Source organism: Podarcis bocagei (genome assembly GCF_964188305.1).
Source record: "Podarcis bocagei genome assembly, chromosome: 13".
Lineage (NCBI taxonomy): Eukaryota > Metazoa > Chordata > Lepidosauria > Squamata > Lacertidae > Podarcis > Podarcis bocagei.
This window is the reverse complement of record NC_138138.1, coordinates 1,121,360-1,141,047: the sequence shown is the minus strand read 5'-3', so window position 1 is coordinate 1,141,047 and position 19,688 is coordinate 1,121,360. Positions and strand designations below refer to the sequence as shown.

General features: G+C 45.6%; 1 protein-coding gene across 1 annotated transcript; it reads right to left on the bottom strand.

The window, feature by feature from the left end:
- Positions 1-2,756: 2,756 nt before the first annotated feature.
- LOC308570611 (solute carrier family 2, facilitated glucose transporter member 5-like) lies at positions 2,757-18,393 on the bottom strand (the record flags this gene model as incomplete). The annotated part of the gene is made up of 11 exons (XM_081165528.1): positions 17,854-18,393; positions 16,369-16,455; positions 13,361-13,459; positions 11,854-12,017; positions 10,601-10,725; positions 9,954-10,106; positions 8,711-8,894; positions 7,278-7,491; positions 6,368-6,469; positions 4,917-4,992; positions 2,757-2,992 (listed from the first exon to the last, which is right to left on the bottom strand). The coding sequence occupies exons 1-11, from the start codon at positions 17,941-17,943 to the stop codon at positions 2,757-2,759; spliced, it is 1,530 nt and encodes a 509-aa protein (XP_081021654.1). The 5' UTR covers positions 17,944-18,393.
- Positions 18,394-19,688: the final 1,295 nt, after the last annotated feature.

The window sequence follows — 19,688 nt, the reverse complement described above, 5'->3', positions numbered from 1 at the left end:
TGTCTTCTTTCCTTTTCTTTTTCCTTAGCCTCTTTAGTTTCCTTTGCTTTAGATGCTCTTGTTCTCCCTGCACCACTCATTACACATCTGTCAATGTTCAAGGTCAAATTGTCTGTTGTTCCATGGGAAAGGCAAATTCAGAAGTAAACAACCAGTGAGATGGAATTCAAAACAAAAGTCAGTTCCCAGGATTTTATAATCCGAAAGCCCTGTAGGGGGAGTACCACCAGGTTTCAAAGACAAAGAAGGAAGTAATCCGCCATTAAAGTTCCAAATTGTTTCAAAACAGTAGATTCATTAGTCCAAAAGTCCCTTCATAAACTCAAAGTTTCCCAAAGCACCTTTTATAGATCAACAAAGTTTCATGAAAGGTGCTTGTAACAGTATCCCATTCAGTCTTTTCTGCTCAAATATAACAGTTACGTTTCAGCAAAATTTTGCAACTGTTTCCGCAGTTTGACACAGTCTCTCTCTCTGGCAGCCCGACAATCTGGCTCTTTAAAAAAGACAGCCCAAAGGAGAAAAAAGATAGGAGGAAAGTCACCATTTACTACTTCTTTTAGTCAATGTCCATTTCCACCTTCAGCTCAGTAAAATAAGCAGATCTTATAGCACGAAAAAGTTTAAGCTTCCCACAGTCCCGTTTCAAACGCTTCCGTTTTTAAGAGCTTTGCTTTGATCTTGTCAGCAATGTCGGAAGACGGACTTCCCTTTTCTCGTCTCCCGCTTTCAGCCAAATTTACCGAATTTCTTCTGCCAAATTTAAAACCCCTTTACTCACGGGTATGTTGCTTGCAGTTTAGCGTTGATTTTAGGAAGAAGGATCAGCGCTCATCTGTAACAGCCGCGCGGCTTCGCTTCCGCGGAAAGAGCGATGAACTCACAGCACCGCTACCCCTCCTTCACTCCGGGTCTCCTTACGGGGTCCCTTCTGTGTTTTCGGAGCAGCTTCTGGTGCCCGCCGAGTCCCACGGCCACGGGCTCCCTCTACCCGTGGTTTATCTTGATGGGTCGTCGCTATGCCGCAGCGAACGACCCTTTTCCGCGGAGCCCCTCTTCAGAGCTCGAAGAGGACCGCCATTACAGTTTCGCGCCGCCCCCGGAAGTCGAGACAAAAGACATTTGAGTCGGCTAATAAATGTGGGAAATTGTTGTCTTGGCAAATGAAAAAAAGACAAAAATTAAACACTATTTTAAATTTAGAAGTGGAAGGAAAGAACATACAGAACCCAGTCGAGATTAGAAATTGTTTCCAGAGGTATTTTAAACAACTGTATACACAAGGGCTACAGAAAGAAATTGATGTAGACCGATTTTTGAAAATAAATGGATTACAAAAAATCTCTCCAGAAAATAAATTAATGCTGAACTATAAAATAACTGAACAGGACGTAGAAGGTGCCATTCAGAATATGCAATTAGGTAAATCTCCAGGACCGGATGGACTGACTTCTTGATACTACAGATCTTTAAGAGAATGGTTAGTACAACCTTTAAAGGAAGTCTGCAATGAAATAATGGATGGGAAAAGGGCACCAGAGTCGTGGAAAGAAGCGTATATCACACTTATACCGAAGACAGAGACTGAAAAGACGCAGCTTAAGAACTACCGCCCCATATCACTGCTTAATGTGGATTATAAAATCTTTGCAGACATTTTGGCTAAAAGACTAAAAAAAGTGTTAGTGGAAGAGATTCATAAAGATCAAGCAGGCTTTCTCCCGGGTAGACACTTGTCTGATACTATGAGAAACATAATTAATATTTTAGAAAAATTACAAGTGAATATTAATACTAAGGCAGTTTTGATATTTGTGGATGCGGAGAAAGCTTTTGACAACATTTCTTGGAGTTTTATGAAGAAGAATCTACAGGGGATGGGGGTAGGTCAAGGTTTTGGAAACGGTATAAGTGCAATTTACTTAGAACAAAAGGCTAAATTAATTGTTAATAACGTGGTGACGGAGGAATTTAAGATAGAAAAAGGGACACGACAAGGTTGTCCAATTTCCCCATTGCTTTTTATATCGGTCCTGGAGGTCCTGTTGAATATGATTAGAAGGGACCAATTGGTTAAAGGTATACAAGTCGGAGCTAAACAGTACAAATTGAGAGCATTTGCAGATGACTTAGTATTGACGCTACAGGAGCCAGAGTCTAGTACTAAAAGGGTTTTGGAACTGATTCAAGAATTTGGTCGGGTTGCAGGATTTAAACTGAATAAGTTAAAAACAAAGGTCTTAGAGAAAAATTTAACAGAGATTGAGAGAGAGAGGTTTCAGAATGAGACAGGTTTAACAGTGGTTAAGAAAGTGAAATACCTGGGGATTAACATGACAGCTAAAAATGGGAATCTATTTAAAGACAATTATGAAAAATGCTGGACTGAAGTGAAAAAAGATTTAGAAATCTGGTCAAATTTGAAGCTTTCACTGCTAGGCCGTATTGCTGCGATAAAAATGAATGTATTGCCTAGAATGTTGTTTTTGTTTCAAACATTGCAAATTTGGGATAAAATGGATTGTTTCAAGAAGTGGCAGAGAGATATTTCTAGATTTGTCTGGCAGGGCAAGAAGCCTAGAATAAAATTTAAAATACTAACGGATGCAAAGGAAAGAGGTGGATTTGCCCTGCCAGATCTTAGACTTTATTATGAATCAGCAGCTTTTTGCTGGCTGAAAGAATGGCTGCTTCTTGAAAACACAGACATTTTGGATTTAGAAGGCTTTAATAATGTATTTGGATGGCATGCAAATTTATGGTATAATAAGGTCAAAGCACATATGGCCTGACTCAGTGGAAGGCGTCTTCCTGTGCTCCCGAACCAGTTCAGACCACCCCCTCTTCTCTTCCAAACAACTCACCTCTATCTGAATGAATATCATCCCCATAATGAAGTGCAGGAACCAGTGCACAAAGCCCCCGAGCATGAAGGCTATGGAGCGGGATGGCTGGAGGAACAGCTCCAGTATGATGACGTTGGGTATGGGACCTGGGCGGGGAAGAAAGGATTCGAGGCTGTTTTTCATGGACTTGCTCATTCATCCATAGCGATTCGAAAGGAACTGGTGCAGTTAAAGAGCTCTCACGTGCCTAGTTCAAACCTTGGCTGGATCTACACTGACCTTTTAAACATTATTAGAACGATATATAGTTCTAAAACGTCACAGGGCATACTGGTAAATTAAAAACGTCGCTTCCCTACTGATAAAGAGATGCTTAAGAAAATGTAAATAGGGAATGATAATTGGAAATGGATATTTATAATAATGGGTTAATATATGGAGTAAGGATAAATGCTAGAGGGTAAGGATTTGCTGAATTTAATATTTGAACTGGAATACAAAATGGGAGGTGCGAGGAGGTCAAGAAACTAGTGAAGAAAATATAAGACTTGAAAATATTAATTCATTTTTAGCTTTGATTTTTGGCTTTTCTTCTTCTTACTCTCCATTTTTTATTTTTCTCTCTCTCTTTCTTCTATCAACTGTTTTTCTACTGTGTATTTTTATTTGCCTTGTTTTAGTAGTTTAAATGTTTAAACGTTTAAATGTTGGATTTTGTTTTTTATTGTTTGTGAAATATTAATAAATATCATCTAAAAAAATAAAAATAAAAATGTCGCTTCCTTTTAACAATGCAGTTTTCCTATTGCCGGGTCCTGGTTGCTCTGCAGCGTGCTCAGGTATCACATTTTAATAACACGTTATTCACGTTACAAGGAAAACATAATGTGTCCATTACGTTATGAAAATCATTCCTTAACCCTTCCTTAAGGCTATAAACCATGAGTGTAGATCACTGGGTGGGAAATAGTAGCAAAGTTCCCTGGAAAACTCCCACCGTAGTTTGCTAAGTATGGTAGCTCACTGAGGGCGCAGTTCCCAGGATCCTTTTTGCAGGGGAGCCATTGCCATTGCCGTTATTATTATTATTATTATTATTATTATTATTATTATTATTATTATTATTATTTCTGATTGGGTTGTCCCAGCCACTCAGGGCAGCTCTCAACAAAATATTAAAAACAGAACAAAACATCAACCATTAAAAACTTCCCTAAACAGGGCTGCCTTCAGATGTCTTCTAAAAATCAAATACCGTATATACTCGAGTATAAGCCGACCCAAATATAAGCCAAGGCACCTAATTTTAGCACCAAAAACTGGGAAAACTTATTGACTCGAGTATAAGCTGGTTCACCACACCACAAACCTGGTGGTGGCGGCAGCTCCTGCAGCCAATCAGAAGCCGTGGAAGTCCCGTTGGACGTTAGGCTTCCAAAAGCATGTTCGAAAACCGGAACACTCACGGTTTTCGATTGTCAGGAGCCAAAACGTACGAGTTCCGGGGTGTTCAAGAACCAAGGTACGACTCTACTGTACAGTGGTATCTCGGGTTATGAACTTAATTCGTTCCGGAGGTCTGTTCTTAACCTGAAACGGTTCTTAACCTGAGGTACCACCTTAGCTAATGGGGCCTCCTGCTGCTGCTGCACCGCCACCATGCGATTTATGTTCTCATCCTGAGGTAGTTCTTAACCTGAGGTACCACTTCCAGGTTAGCAGAGTCTGTAACCCAAAGTGTTTGTAACCCGAGGTGTTTGTAACCCGAGGTACCACTGTATTAGGTTATGGTCTGGTTAACTACAATAACAATTTTCTTTATCTTTTTCTCTTCTGTAATATATAGTATTATTATTATTATTATTATTATTATTATTATTATTAGCTTTGTTTTCTACATGGGTACCATTTTTTCTTCTTTTTATGACTAATCTTACTCTGTGCACTTGTAATTATGTACTCTTTGTTTTTCAATATTTTTTTTAAAAAAAACACTTAAACAGAAATAAAACAAGTGGCCCGCCCTGTTTGCCTCTTTGAAGGAACTCTCTAGGTCACCTGAGTCCTTACCTGGCCCAAGGATGTGCCCAAAGATCAAGATGAGGAAAAAGACTGAAGTGACGTATGTCATCCATGGCATGGTTTCCTGTGGGAGAAAGTTGAGCGTTCTTCAGACATGTATGAATGAGAGTGCCTGGCACACCTTAAATTAAAGCAGGAGGGAGGAGCACTTCTCAGACTGAGGGCCTTCCGAACCACAATTCAGTGGCAGGTGGGACAGAGGCAAAAGTGGGTGGACAACGGCTTCTAGAGTTGGACGGGTCCTCCCCAGGTCATCTAGTTCAACCCCTTGCAATGCAGGAATCACAATTAAAGAAGCCTTGACTGGTGGCCATCCAACATTTAAAAGCCTCCCCAAAAGGAGAGCCCACCACCTTCCGAGAGAAAATCTGTTCTCCTGTCGAGCAGCTCTTAGTGTCAGAAAGTACCGGTACTTCCAAATGTTTCATTGGAATATCCCTTTCCTGGTAAGCTGGTTTCGCTCACATTCACACGTCCCTCTAAACTCCATCGAGATAAGCAAGAGGCACGATCAGGGTTCAAGGATACGTTCCGGACAGGCAAAAAACCCTCCTGGTTAAAGCACAGCCAGAGAGTGGTGTGGCCTGGTGAGAGCGGGTGTGGCCTAGCGAGTGTTCTGAGGGCCAGGCAAAGAGACCCAGAGGGCCACATTTGCGCCCCTTCCCCAGCCTGAGTGACCCCACCCCTGGATTAAGATACAGGTAACTCGGCATTTATGTGGGGGTTACGTTCCAAGGCACTTGCAGCAGAGCATCGAGGGCTGGGAATGCAAGAGGCAGATACATTTTTGCAGGAAAGACCCGCCAACATCATTCCTTCCTGCTCTTCCACCTGACACCAGATCTGAGTGGATTTTCAGCTGCCTTATCCTGAAGGAGACCAATGCTCCATCTGGCTCAGTTTGGTCCACACCAGGTTTTTGCCAAACTTGGGTTGGGTCTCCAGCTCTTTTTGGACTACAACTCCCATCATCCCTAGCTAGCAGACCAGTGGTCAAGGGATGATGGGAACTGTAGACCAAAAACAGCTGGAGATCCAAGTTTGGGAAACCCTGGTCTACACTGGAGTGGGATATCCCACTTTATCACTACCCTAAGGAGTCTCAAAGAGGCTAACATTCTCCTTTCCCTTCCTCCCCCACAACAAACACTCTGTGAGGTGAGTGAGGCTGAGAGACTTCAGAGAAGTGGGACTGGCCCAAGGTCACCCAGCAGCTGCATGTGGAGGAGCGGGGAATCGAACCCGATTCACCAGATTACGAGTCTACCGCTCTTAACCACTGCATCACACTGGCTATCACGGTTCTTCATGGTTTCAGAGGCTGCGGTGGACTGAACCTGGCACCTTCTGCATGCCAAGCAGGTGCTCTGTGATGGAGCTACAGCCCTTCGCTTGCTGGGTGACACTCTCTAAATCACACCAGGTTTTGAGCAGCAAACCTGAAGTTCGAGGGTCATGGTTAACAGAATGCAGAGGATGCTGCATATCGCTAATCCAGTGAGGAGGAGTATCCTTCGCCCCACAAAGTCTACTGTATAAACCTAGAGGGTATAACAACAGAGAAGAAAGAGAGAGTTTGTGTGCAGAAATGAGAAAGAGAATAAAAGGAGGCCACCAGGAATCAACAGAGGTAACTTCCATACACAGGGCTGCCTTTAGATGGCGCAGGGGTCCCATAATTCCATATACCCTCCAACGCGGGTGGCACTGTGGTCTAAACCACTGAGCCTCTTGGGCTTGTTGATCAGAAGATTGGCGGTTCGAATCCGCACGGTGGGGTGAGCTCCTCTTGCTCTGTCCCAGCTCCTGCCAACCTAGCAATTTGAAAGCACTCCAGTGCAAGTAGATAAATAGGTAGTGCTGCGACGGCAAGGTAAAGGAAGAAGAAGAAGAGTTTGGATTTGATATCCCGCCTTTCACTCCCTTTAAGGGCATTTCCGTGCGCTCTGGTTTGCGTCACGGTGTCCCGTTGCGCCAGAAGCGGTTTAGTCATGCTGGCCGCATGACCCGGGGACAAACGCCGGCTCCCTGGGCCTGAAAAGCGAGATGAGCTCCGCACCCCATAGTCACCTTTGATGGGGCTTAACTGTCCAGAGGTTCGTTAACTTTACTTTACCCTCCAATATTTCTCTGATGAAAATAGGGACGTCCTAAGGAAAACCAGGACAGCTTCTGTAAATCTAGGACTGTCCCTGGAAAATAGGGACACTTGGAGCATCTTCACATGTCCTATGTGGGCATTGTGCAGAAGGTTCCCCCAGGGATTCTTTCAAGTGACAACAGCGCAATTTTAACACCCTTTGAAACAGATTGGAACTTTGAGGAAGGGAGAGAGAGAGAGAGGCTTACCACGATCATCAGCGAGATTGCGATGAAAATACTTGACAACACAGTGATATACCGGGCTTCCTGCTTCTTGAACCTCAAAGTTGCATAGATTCTCTCTGAGTAATAGAATACCTGGAAGCAAACCACAACTATGGAATGCCCTCCAACCGGAGGCACTGATGGCAGAAGATTGGACAAAATCAGGGCTTTCAATGGCTGCTTGTTGCCATGAGGGCTGCCAGGTGCAGCGGACCACAAGAAAACCCTCAGAAAAGAGAGGGCTCTTGGGCATGGGACCTGCTGGCGGGTTTCCCAGAGGGATCTGCTTGGCCGCTGTGAGAACAGGATGCTAGACTGGATGGGCCATTGGCCAGATCCAGTAGGCTCTTCTCATCTTCTGATGCTCTTAACTCCCAGACTGCCAGCATTTTGTGGGAGCGAGTGAAATGCATCCTGGGATATATATACGGTGTTTCTATTCTGCAACATGTCATTAACCCATGTGTGTAGGAGGAGGCCTGCTCTGCAAACTCCAGAGCAGTTGTGGAACCTGTAGCCCTCCAGATATTGCTAGACTACAGCTCCCATCAGCCCCAGCCAGCATGGCCCAAGAAGCAGGGAGGATTGTGGGAGCTGGAGTCAAAATCCCACCAGCGCTTGTGGTTAGGGATGGCTGAATCTGTCCATTTTGATTTCTCCCGGTTTCTCATTTTTCCAAGTTGGAGTTCCAGTTCTACACATTTATTCTTCACCAGCATGCTTTTTTAATTTTCTGCTAAGTCCTCCTAAAAATTCATCAGCCTTTTAGTGCATTTTTCTCCCAGTTAAACATATTTTTGCATACAGTTTTCCCTAATATGCACATATAATACATATAATATAATACATATTTTTCTGTTATTTTCTCCAGTAGATGCACCTTAATGCACACTTTAATCCTACTGTATGCGCTTTTGGACTTGTTAGTTAATACGACAGAGAACTGCATTGCAAAATTCAAAGGAGTGCCGATTTTGATGGAGGGCTGTCTTTTGGTTCTGATACTGCTTCAGAAAGTATGAATCAGGCAAGTCCGCACTGAAATGAAGGCCAAATCAAATTTCTCCTCCATCTGTAGATGAGAGGTGGACAAAAACTTCTCTCTACTTTTTGCACACCTGAAATCAGTGCCAACAGCAAAGATGGAAGGGCAGGTAGGGTGCCCATAGGGGTGCTACCTGGTAGGGCTTCTGTTTCCTGAGGCAATGGCCTCACCCTGCCCAATGGCTGGGCCAGCTCTGGCCACAGCTTTGCGTGCAAAAGGTTAAAGTTTCAGTCCCCGGCATCTCTTGGTGGGACTGGGAGAAGCTTGCTATCTTCCTCGCCCCCCTTGTGTCTCCTGGGAAGGTCTGAGGATGCTCCCAGTGCTGCATATGGGAGAGCGGGAGCTGCCAGCTTTGCCCGGAAACTCCCACAGGCTTCTATGTAGGGTCCCCATGCCGTAATGTTCCTGTGCACTCAAGGCGATTGTACCTTGCCTGGCTTTCACCTCATCGTTCCTCTGAATCAGGAGAAACCTTGGGCTTTCGGGGAAGCTGGGCAAGACGATGACTTGAAACACCGCCAGGATTCCAGTGAAGCACAGCAATAGCGGCCAACCTGTACAAGAAGATGCAGTTACGACTGGGGGTGAGAGAAGGCATCCCTTTCCTTTCCGCCCTCTTTCCAACTCAAGCGGCACTGTTTCCTTTCCTCTGCAGTTTGCCTTCTGCCAAAAACAGTATTTTCCCTCTCACTGTCCAGTGTGTGGGAATTATGTAACCCACGGCATTTGTCCAATTAATGACGGAAATTATGTTGCCAGTACACTGCTACATTTTGTTCATAGTAGCATAACTCGATGCAAATTGCGGAATGGACTGGGCAGAGAAGGAATGGTGGAGACCGCCTCCCCAGCCTGACCCTTCCAGTGAATATATTTTGTTGGGAGCCGCCCAGAGCGGCTGGGGTAACCCAGTCAAATGGGTGGTATATAAATAATAAAGTTATCATCATCAGGGGCGCCACGTATGGGGGGCTCTGGATGCCTGAGTACCCACAAAAAAATTGTTGTGGGTGCTCAACACCCACACCGGAGGGCCTCCCCCCACAACCTCTGAGGTCTTGCAAGGCCTCAGACAGCATCTCCAAGGCCTCAGAGATGCTTTCTGAGAACTTCTGAGACCTTGGAAGCCAACTTCCAGGGGCAACAGAAATTGGGGGGCTTTCGGAGGTGTTGCGAGGTCTTGGAACCTGACTTCTGGTACCACCACAAATCACGTTCTGAGGCCAGGGGGCGGGCGTGACATCATGGCATCCCATTACAACCTGACATCATGGCTTCACGCACACTGGGCACCCGTAATCTGGGACCCAAGTTGGCTCCCCTGATCCTCATCATCATCACATAAACATAAGTTTATAAGAAGACCTCTGCTGGATCAGGCCAATGGCCCATCTAGTCTAGCATCCTCATCTCACAGTGGCCAGCCAGATTCCTGTGGGAAACCCACAAGCAGGATTAGACCCCTATTCCCTCCTGTGGCTTCCAGCAACAGGTATTTGGAACTGTGGAGGCCGAGCATCGCCATCCTGGCCAGCAGCACCCGCAAGTCCTGCTTCCTTTTCTGTTTCTGCTGAAACTCTCCAACATCCCTTGTGATGATCTGCCAAGGTTACCTTTCTCAGTCCCGAGAAGCTCTTGAAGACTAAGGATCTGTGAGACCATGACGCCAATGGTGACAAAGATCATGGGGACCGTCATAATGGACCCCCTCATGTTTCTAGGGGATATCTCTCCAAGGTATAGTGGGACGATGCAGGAGAACATGCCTGGTTAGATGGTAGACAAAGGGACGATTAACAGCATGGATGGGACACAGCAACATTTTCAAGGAACATAGCAGGTTCTCCCGCTGGGTGGAGGTGGCCAATTGATGTTCACCCCAGCATTGGGTGGAATTCTGAAGAGTGGCATTCTGTGCCCCTGCATGTTGGGTAGTGGAGATTGGTGCATGATGTAACAGGCAATTAAATTGCTAGTTTGGGGGGGCGGGGGAAATAGACATTGCAATAATCAATAAATATTTGATGGCGGGGGCAAGGAATCTTTGGGCTGGGGACCAAATGCAGCACCCCAAGCCTCTCTATCTGGCCTTGAGGACTCTCCCCAAGATGCACGCCTCCCCCCAGGGCACACCCTTCACCATCCTAGCTTTAAACCCTCCTCCAGTGCTTCCTGCCTGGCTGGAACTGAACCCTGATAATGCCCCTTGCATTATTTAAGTGGCTTTACTAAAAGCACTAAGCCCAGGGCCCTCTCTCATCTGAGCACATTCCAGTGACCAAGCGTGAAAATATGGTGTATTCATAGGCATGTATCACAGCAGAACATCCCATGAAGCCGGCAGAGAATATGGACATAATGTTATTTATTACCAAGGCCCCTTTCCTGAAAAGACAGGGAAAAGGGGTAGGAGAGGTAGAGGGAGCCAATACATGTACAGTAGCATCAAACAAGCAGGAGAGGAGCTGTTGAATTGCAGTAAGGTCTTTTGGTGGGCAATTTGGTCTATTTTTAATAGTTATGGGAAGGATAAGGAGCTATGCAAGGCAGGAGAGCTCCTGGAAACCCCCAACTACTGTCAACCCCCACCTTTGACGTCTGAGACTTCAGCTGCCAACTTCACATGGACTAGCAACTTGCTTTTGCATCTCCCCCCCCCCAATTTTTTTATTGATTTTCCAAATTTATAAACAAACAAACAAACATAAATCCTAACTGTAATAATTCCACTTTTGTTAACATTGTTAAGTGACTTCCTCGAGTCCCCCGGCTGAGTTTCAATGTGTATCCTTGTAACGGTTTTCCAAAACTAATTTCTCATAAAATTTACTTAGTCAAGTAACATCTTTCTTTCTTTTCATATTAACTTTAAGCATATTATTCTATAACATCACATATTTAAAACCTAAGCCAATCTGATACTTGCAAGTATTTCTATTTAAGTTGCTTTTGCATCTTGGCTAGGGATGGGCAAATCTGTTTATTTCCATTTCCTACTTTTTCAGCTCTCCACATTTTCACATCTGTTTGTATCCCCCCCCCCCAAAATGTCCCCTAATAAACACCTCCTACCCCACTACACAGGGGCAGGGAATCTCCAGCCCACAAGCCAGAGTTGGCCTATGAGACTATTTCCATCAAACCACACCCACTTGTCCTTGCTTGACCTCATATGTAACATCAGGTGTGGGGCAAATAGAGGCATAGCTGCCAACGCACGGGGAGGAGCCTTAAAGTGGCATTGGCAAGGGAAATCAGACATAGGTTCTACCACCCGTCAGCTTGGTTAAAACGGAAGCCTTGGGCACTTCAGAGCACGACCATGGGCTCCTGTGTGATGCTTTGAAGTCCTGACATTGGGACTTCAAAGCACTCAATCACCTAATGCCATTGTGACATTTGACGACTGACAGGCAAGCAGCTCCAAGGCTAGAACCAGAGAAGCATCTGGCCTGCAAAGCCTAAAAGGACCCACCCCTGTGCCATAGCCCCATAAACATATTCCCTCTTTACCTGCCGTATCTGTCCACCATGAAGCTGACCAGAAGGGACCCAATCAGGCCTCCAAGGGAATAGATTGCAATGGTGAAAGTGTAGAGGAAATCAATATAGTCTTCTTCGCCTACGTTGGCCTTCTTCCTCTGTTGATACGTGCCATTGTAAAAGTTTGATATGAGCTAGGAAAGGGAGGAACAGATAAGAATGGTTGCACTGGGGGAGCAGAGCCCTTTAATGGATTTGATTTGCCCACAAATAAAGTTCTGGTATGCAATCAACTCCTTTGTGCAATAGTGTCAGGGACCGCGCTGAGAAGGAATGGTGGGAGCCTGAAACATCCCAGCAGGAGGACAGTATAGATTTGGAACAGGTTGTGCAGCTTCCCGCTGAAGAATTGATGCTTTTGAATTATGGTGCTGGAGGAGACTCTTGAGAGTCCCATGGACGGCAAGAAAATCAAACCTATCCATTCTTAAGGAAGTAAGCCCTGAGTGCTCACCGGAAGGACAGATCCTGAAGCTGAGGCTCCAATACTTTGGCTACCTCATGAGAAGAGAAGACTCCCTGGAAAAGACCCTGATGTTGGGAAAGATTGAGGGCACAAGAAGAAGGGGACGACAGAGGACGAGATGGTTGGACAGTGTTCTCAAAGCTACCAGCATGAGTCTGACCAAACTGCAGGAGGCAGTGGAGGACAGGAGTGCCTGGCGTGCTCTGGGCCATGGGGTCACGAAGAGTCGGACACGACTAAATGACTAAACAACAAAGGGCAGCTTCCCAAACCACCTCCCCTGCTTCCTCCTGCTGTGAAGCATAATCTCATGGGACATGGGACACATGGTGTGGGCATTTTGGGTGCTGCCCATTCGCCTGGAGGATTTTCGTTGGCTGGGTTTTAAATTTGAGGGCAAATTGGCACTGTAGCGGAAATGCGGAAGATAGAATTGCTACCGACGAGGTGTAGGTGGCCTTGCACAATTGACCCTTCATATCACCCTAAGCAGCAGCGTTTCAGATGCTGACTCCCGCTGACTTGATTGCGGAGAGAAGTCTGGAATCAGAGGCAGAAGCTGAAATCGGCAAGTGGGAGGGGAGAGGCCAAGAGCCAGGTTGGTGAAGAGTCGTGTGTGTCTCTCCTTCCTGCTACAACAAGCTCCCCTCCCTGCTTGTCTCCCAGAACCAGAAGAGGGCTGAAACGGGTGGAGCAGTGGCAGGTTGTGTGCAGGAGTAGTCTCTGATTGCTTGGGGAAAGCCCTGGAGACGATGGTACTTGGAGAGGCAGGGATTTGATGGGATAAGGCCTAACAGAGATGAGCTGCTGTGCTCACTAGGCCTGACACTCAGCCAATGCTGTGCAAATTGTGCTTTTGCTAATAAAGAGTTTGCTGCTGGCTCGTTTTTTGACGGGTGGCTAAAAAGCTCCTGTTTCATGCTGTTTCAGATGACACGGGGTCCCTGCTGCAGAAATAGTAACAGATCTTTGACCCTCTGCAATCCCAGACCACTACATGTCTGATCTTACCGTAGATGGGTGGCTGGCCACCCAGAGGTTGTAACCATATTGTAGAGATGAGCCAGAGGAAGTAAGCAGGGTAACCAGCAGAAGCTGCCTTGTCAGCGCCTATGGGAAGGAGCAGAAGCAGATACTGAGGCCTTTGAGTGTAGAGGGCGAAGCATCCTTTTAAATTGATGGTTTATTCAATACATGTAGAACTTCAGAAAAAGAAACTTAAACACATAGTAAAAGAGAGGTCTGATGCTGTCCTGGTTTGGTCTAGCAGAGAAATCCAAAGAGCAAGGATCCGGGCCAGACATTTCAGCAGCGCAAACATCTGTAAGTGGCAAAGGCCAGACTTTTAGAAGACATCTGAAGGCAGCCCTGTTTAGGGAAGCTTTTAATGTTTGATGTATTACAGTATTTTAATATTTTTTTGGAAGCCGCCCAGAGTGGCTGGGGAGGTATAAATAATCTATTATTATTATTATTATTATTATTATTATTATTATTATTATTATTATTATTATTATTATTATTACTATTATTAGGGTTCTTCCTGCAAGGAAACATTTCCATAAACTAAGGAATTCACATACAAATGAAGGAATGAAAAGTCGACATCATTGTTTCCCTTGCTTCCCAACTGCTAGTACCCCAACAGAAATTTAAAGACAAAGAATATATGTCAACATAAACATACTTTCACAAAATCCACAACTTGGGATAAACAGGAAGCACCATACAGTCATGGGTGTCTTCATTTGTAAATAAAATAAAGGCGTGCTATATTGCAAAAACCCTGGTTTCCTGCAGTATGTTTTCCTGTTCTTTTCTTTTGTTTGCATGCAAAAAATTTTTTTCCTTTCTTGTTCTAATTTACAGACATTAATAAGTACTTTAAGCAAACTAATAATTAGAATTAATTAAAGAATATAGGACTAGACGTGTCATCGGCTTGATTCAGGAGGTTCTTATGTTCTTACATTTTTACCATTAATTTCTGGTGTTTCTGATGGATTAGAGGATCCATGGGCAGTTTGCACCCAGTGGTACCTTTAAATCTTTAAACCACCAATTACCAGTGCTTTCCTCCTAGAAAAATAGGTGCCGGTACTTGCCATGAAGTTGTTAAAAAGTGTGGCACTTACTGTAACAACAACAACAAAAAGAGGTGCCTTGAGTATCCCCTGAAAAAAAGGCACTGCCTATTATAATATTCCAGAAAGCATTATTAAATGCTGACATTGCAAGCTTTTATGAACACTCTGCTTGAAGGTTGTAAGAGGACTGCTTACAAATAAATGTCACCAGGTTCCAACACGGGTGCCCTGTGATATTTACACGTGGTGTAGAGAAAGTGTGCAGGGAAAAGAATACCGGGGGGGGGGGGGCTCCTCACTTGTGCAGCTCTGGAAAATAATTAAGTAATTTAATTCATACCAGGAAATGGAGTGAGAGAGCTGGAGAGTTGCAAGGAGACCCTTCCCAGAGCCTGAAGGGGACTTCAGTGAGGGGGGAGAAAAGACTGGAGGTGTAGCAGGGCTTTGTTTAGGCTGCTCAGCCTCCCCGCCCAACAGCTGATACATGTGGCAGCCCAGCAGCAGCTGCTTCTCCACACATCCTCCAGCATCCAGCCAGCCCCAGAGCCATAGCTCTCAACTTACAGATTTGAAAATAAGGGACCAGCAGCCTCGAAAATAAGGGATCAGCAGCCAAAATAAGGGATTTTCCGGGCACAGGTATGTTCAACTACTGAGCCCCTCCAAGTCAAAGGCAGAAAGCCCAGCCAGCAGCCAAACGAAGCCTCAAGTGGTGGTTCCCACAGCGCAGCAACCCGGCAAAGGGGATGCAGCAAGGAAAACCACCGTCACCTCTCCGCTGGGAAGTGCTGAGCAAAGGCGAGTCCCCAGGCAACGCGGCCGATTTGATCGGCACAAGGCATGCAAGCTCCACCCCCTGTCGTTCTGAGACTCCTTATTGGGTGAGCAACGCAGCCAAGCAACACAGTTGGAGCCTCCCTCCTCCCTGGCTGGCAGGGAGGGAGAGGAGCTGCTTCCTTTGAAACCCTGGAAATTTAAGGGACATCATCAATAAGGGACAGCAGCGGGAAACGGTGCTGGGATAAGGGAGTTTCCCGCCAAATAAGGGACCGTTGACAGCTATGCCCAGAGCTCCAATTCCAATTGTGGATATATTTTGGTACAGTATTTTTTAAAAATTTGGATTGGATAGAGAGTGTCCGAGAGGGCATTTAAAGGGTGCTTGGAGGGTGCTCCCCACTTATGCGATTTTCAGTTATGTGAATGGGGCACCGGAATGCAACCGCTGCAAAAGTCGGGAGTCACTTATATATGCATCTGATCTGAGATGCATGTACAGTCGCACCTTGGAAGTCGAACGGAATCCGTTCCCGGAAGTCCGTTCGACTTCCGAAATGTTCGGAAACCAAAGTGCGGCTTCTGATTGGCTGCATGAAGCTCCTGCAGCCAATCAGAAGTCGCGGAAGCCCCATCGGACATTTGGCTTCCAAAAGAATGTTCGGAAACTGGAACACTCACTTCCAGTTTTCAATCGTTTGGGAGCCAGAACATTCAACTCCCAAGGCGTTCGGGAACCGAGGTATGACTGTATTTGAAAAATGTCCTGCTGGTCTCAGTGAAAGAGACCCGGAAGCATTTTGTCCTCTTACCCCCTGCTCTGCTACTTGATTTCCTCAATTATTCTCCTTTGTTTTAGCAATAATATTGTATGAGGCAAGCACCCTCGCTATATCATTTTAGACAGCAGCCTGACCCAGGATTTAGTTATGCATATTTGGTTTGAAACATTTTGCTCATTTTAACTGCATTTTACTATGTAACCCATTTAGCCTTAAAAGAGTTTTCGCATTAACACATTCCCGCCCCGCCCCCAATAAATAAAATAAATACATTTGATGGGATTTCCTGCCAGACCTGTTTGCATTCTGGAAACAGACAGACATCAGTTTGTTTAACAAAACCTCGCTGGGTGAACAAACCCTCTGAACTTACCCCTTTGCGGGATCCTACGGACTTTCTTCTCCTTGTTGAAATGCTTGACGTGGATCTTTGATGCTGAGTATCAGATGACTGGCTTACCTGGGGAAAAGGGAAAAGTTATCGACTGCTGCAAATTACTTTAGAACACAGCATTAGCCTTCTGTTGCTGTTGTTGCCTTCTTGAGAGTTGTGCCCGACCTGTGGAACGCCCTCCTGTCAGATGTCAAGGAAATAAACAACTACCAAACTTCTAGAAGACATCTGAAGGCAGCCCTGTTCAGGGAAGTTTTTAATGTATGAAGTCATACTGTGTTTTAAGTTGTTGGAAGCCACCCAGAGTGGTGGTTGGTTAGCATATAAACAAACAAACAAACAAACAAACAAACAAACAAACAAATGTTGTTGTTACCATTATTTAATATATTATAAGGTAAAATAGTATAAGGTATAAATATATTATACCCTGCCTTTCTCCCAAATAGGGATTCAAAGCAGCTTACATTTTAAAAGTTCAGTTATAAGATACAGAGTAAGAAATACACACTGGTTAAAATAAATTAAAGGAATCCGATCCCTATCCCGGTGGCAGCCAAAAAGCAGCTAAACAAGAAGAGTTCTTACCACGTAATTTATTCAGTATTCAGAGAGAGAGAGAGAGAGAGAGAGAGAGAGAGAGAGAGAGAGAGAGAGGAAGGAATGCAGTCTCTATTAAATAATGGCGTCGCTCAGAGTAAAGTCCAACCCCCTCCGTCATCCCTGCGATGGCTGAACTGAGCTTTCTGCCTCTGAGTTTTCTGTTCTACTACTCTCAATGCCCGCCTAGTCCTGGAAGAGGGGGGCTCAGGAAGGCTTTCCAAAGACACTGAGTCTGTCAGCTGTTTCTCACCCAGCGCTTCTTCTTCCTGCTGTTCTTCTCCCAATATTTCCCTTCTGTAGCCTCTGAACTATGGCCTTCTGCAAACCACTGTTCTAAATCTATACTGTCCTCCTGTTCTAGGGAAGGTTCAGGAGAAGGGAGGTCGGCCCCTACCATTCCTCCTCAGTCCAGTCCCTGACAATCCCTGGACACCATCAAGGCCAAAAAACCACTGATAGCCTTATCCCCCATCAATTTGCCACCGGAGTGTAAAGCATCCAAGTTGGTGGCCATTGTACAGCTTGTGACATTGAATTCCGGAGTTTAACAATGGCTACTAACCACAATGGCTATGTTCTATCTCCTCTGTTGGAGGCAGTATGCCTGGGAGTGCCTGGGAACCACAAGTAGGGTGAGTTGCTGCTGCACTCAGGTCCTGCTTGTGGGCTTCCCATTGGGGCAACTGGTTGGCTATGGCAAGAACAGGAAGCTGGACTAGAGGGGCCTTTGACCCGATCCAGCGGACTCTTCTGATGGGATGTCACTTACAGTACATCCTTCCCTGTCCTCCCTGTTGAATTTGTGTGCAGAGATAACCTTGCCCCACTGAATATCTCATTGGTGTACATCTCCCATCATACCTTATCCTCGGTCAGGCTGGCAGTCGAGGGTTCGAGTCCAGCATTTGGAACGTCCAACTGGTTCTCCAGTTCTAGGTTGTTGGCAGCCATCCTTCCTTCTTAGGCTGGGTAGGGGACGGAGAGGCAAAGGACATGCAGACTAGCCCAAGCTTTCGGAACTGGTGAATGGCGGAACAGGCAGCCAGGTTCTATTTCCCATTGAAACAAGTCATTCGGAAGGTTCACGGCGTTGCAAGAGCCAATCAGGGGATGGTGGCTGAAACATTCCAGGGGAAGCTGGAAGGCCCAATAAAGGACGCCCATGTCGGAGCGTATCAGATCTGAACGATTTGCAACCTGAGTAATACAGCTGGTGTAGCATAGCTGCTCAGAGGTTGCCTGCAGAGTATTAACAGGATTGTGTATCCTCTCTGGAAGAAACCAGGCTAAGGGACCATCAGCAAATCCTGACTTAAAACCACCTTTAACACAAGCACACTAAATGGCCTTAGGAAAGCCACACACTCTCAGTTTAGCACCTCCTCCCCTCCAAATTGCAAATCAGGAGCTTGAAATATTTTTACAACAACAACAACAACATGACCTTCGCCCCACAACAATTAAATACAATATTAAATATATTGATCTATTTTACATGATGGTTGAAGATATAAGGTAGGGATGGAACGGCGATGTTTTCACTGCCTGGAGCTCCTCTTCTTTTGCTAGAATTTCCCAAGTTCACATTAAATCCCAGAGGATTTTAAAGGGTAGTATGGGGCTTTCAAGTGTTCAGCATTCGTGTAGCGCCTATGGGAGGAAATATTACATTTGTGGGTTTGTTACTTTAGAGAATAAAAAAAGAGGTGACCTGACAAGAGATGTATAGAATTACGCCTTGTGCTATGGAGAAACAGGATATAGAAAAGGTTTTCTTCCCCCTCCCCCTCCCATAACACTAGAACCCGGGTCCACCCAACGAAGCTGAGTGTTGGAAGATTCAGAACAGAGAAAAGAAAGGACTGCTTCATGCAGTGTGCAGTTAACCTGTGGAACTCCCTCCCACTAAAGGCAGTGATGGCCACAAAACTGGATGGCTTTATAATAATAATAATTTATTATTTATACCCCGCCCATCTGGCTGGGCCTCCCCAGCCACTCTGGGCGGCTTCCATAAAAACCGAAAATACAGTAAAATATCACACGTTAAAAACTTCCCTGAACAGGGCTGCCTTAAGATGTCTTCTGAATGTCAGGTAGTTGTTTGTGATCTGACCATGGCACTTCTTTCGTTTCGCTTTTACTTAGTGTCAGATCACCAACATCCATAGAGGTAAACACCAGGTCCAAGGCATGTCCGCGGCTATGGGTTGGGCCAAACTTATTCAGGGACAGCCCCATGGAGGCCATGCTTTCCACGAAGTCCCGAGCGGCCCCTTGTAAGGTCGTGTCGGCATGGATGTTAAAATCCCCTAGGACGACCAAACTAGGTGTCTCCAGGAGAACATCCGCCACGACCTGAAGCAGCTCGGGCAGGGAATCCTTGGTGCAGCGGGGAGGTCGGTACACCAAAAGGAATCCTGTACTGCCCCTATTGCCCAACTTCCAGAACATGCACTCAGAAAACTGGGTCTTCCCAATAGGACGCCTGGTGCAAACTTATGACTTCCTAAAAATCACTGCAACCCCCCCCCTCCCCGCCCACATGACCTGGGTTGCTGTGCGTAAGAGAAACCTGGTGGACAAGCAGCGGCAAGGACAGGCCCATCTGCTTCATCCAACCAAGTCTCTGTCACACATGCCAGGTCAAGTCCTCCATCCATGATCACGTCATGGATGGCAGTGGTCTTATGAAT